Source organism: Cyprinodon variegatus, unplaced genomic scaffold, assembly GCF_000732505.1.
Source record: "Cyprinodon variegatus isolate N-32 unplaced genomic scaffold, C_variegatus-1.0 Scaffold72, whole genome shotgun sequence".
NCBI lineage: Eukaryota > Metazoa > Chordata > Actinopteri > Cyprinodontiformes > Cyprinodontidae > Cyprinodon > Cyprinodon variegatus.
Window position 1 is genome coordinate 1 of NW_015150525.1, and position 1087 is coordinate 1087.

The 1087-nt window shown below is 39.5% G+C and overlaps 1 protein-coding gene across 1 annotated transcript in view; it reads left to right on the plus strand.

Moving 5' to 3' along the window:
• The first annotated feature begins 480 nt into the window (after window positions 1-480).
• Window positions 481-1087, plus strand: part of LOC107083311 (dnaJ homolog subfamily C member 16-like) — a 4867-nt gene continuing 4260 nt past the window's right edge. The window contains exons 1-2 of the mRNA XM_015372434.1: window positions 481-847; window positions 966-1032. Coding sequence (XP_015227920.1) covers window positions 660-847; window positions 966-1032 — 255 coding nt within the window. The 5' untranslated portion in view covers window positions 481-659. The remainder of the gene's footprint in view (window positions 848-965; window positions 1033-1087) is intronic.

Below are 1087 nucleotides of genomic sequence, written 5' to 3' on the forward strand. Positions count from 1 at the left end.
CATAAAGCATGTTGCGTGTGCACATAAAGCATGTTGTGCACGCACATAAACCATGTTGCACACGCACATAAAGAATGTTGCGCACACACATAATGTGCAAACACATAAAGAATGTTGTGCACACACATAATGTGCAAACACATAAAGCATGTTGCGCACGCACATAAAGCATATTGCACACGCACATAAAACATGTTGCACACACATAAAGCCTGTTGCAAACACGTTAAGCATGTTGCGCACACACACATAAAGCATGTTGCACACACGCCTCATCGTGGTCACGTGTGCGTGACATGCTACATATATATATATATATATATATATATATATATATATATATATATATATATATGTAAAAATTATATATGTCTATATATATATAGACATATATAATTTTTACATTTTATTAAAGAAGTTTATTTTATTTTATTTTGAAAAAACATACCCGGAAGTAAAGGATTTCTCGGTCGCATTGACTATCCTGGTTAGCAAATGTCCATCAACTGTAAGGAAAAAGATGGCCTCATCGTGATAATTCAGTTGTTTGTCGCCTGTACTTTAACTTGACACTACAAACCTTCTCAGAACCGAACATGTAAGGTTTATGCTCCGTTTTACGATAGCTAACTACCGCCGTTAACATCAGCAATTAGACGATGACGGCTCAGACCAGCGGCTGGACAGCTCGGACATGTCCAGTCTCTCTCGCCATTTTTCTGCTACTTATCACTTTGCATGTGGTGCAACCGACTCAGGAGTTTGATCCGTATAAAGTCCTGGGTGTCAGCAGGAGTGCCAGTCAGCCGGAAATTAAGCGAGCGTACAAGAACCTGGCCAGGGAATGGTGAGTGACACAGAGAGGCCATCATTTTCTGCTGGAGGAACGTCTACTGATCATTTACTGCTATCCACGGCCATTAACAACTATCCCCAAAAATGAATGTACTTTGGTTTTCCTTCAGGCATCCAGATAAGAACAAGGACCCCAGTGCTGAAGACATGTTTATAAAGATTTCCAAGTCTTACGAGGTAAAAGGAAAAACTGTCACATTATAATAATAGGCTGTACTCTTGTTTGTTGAAG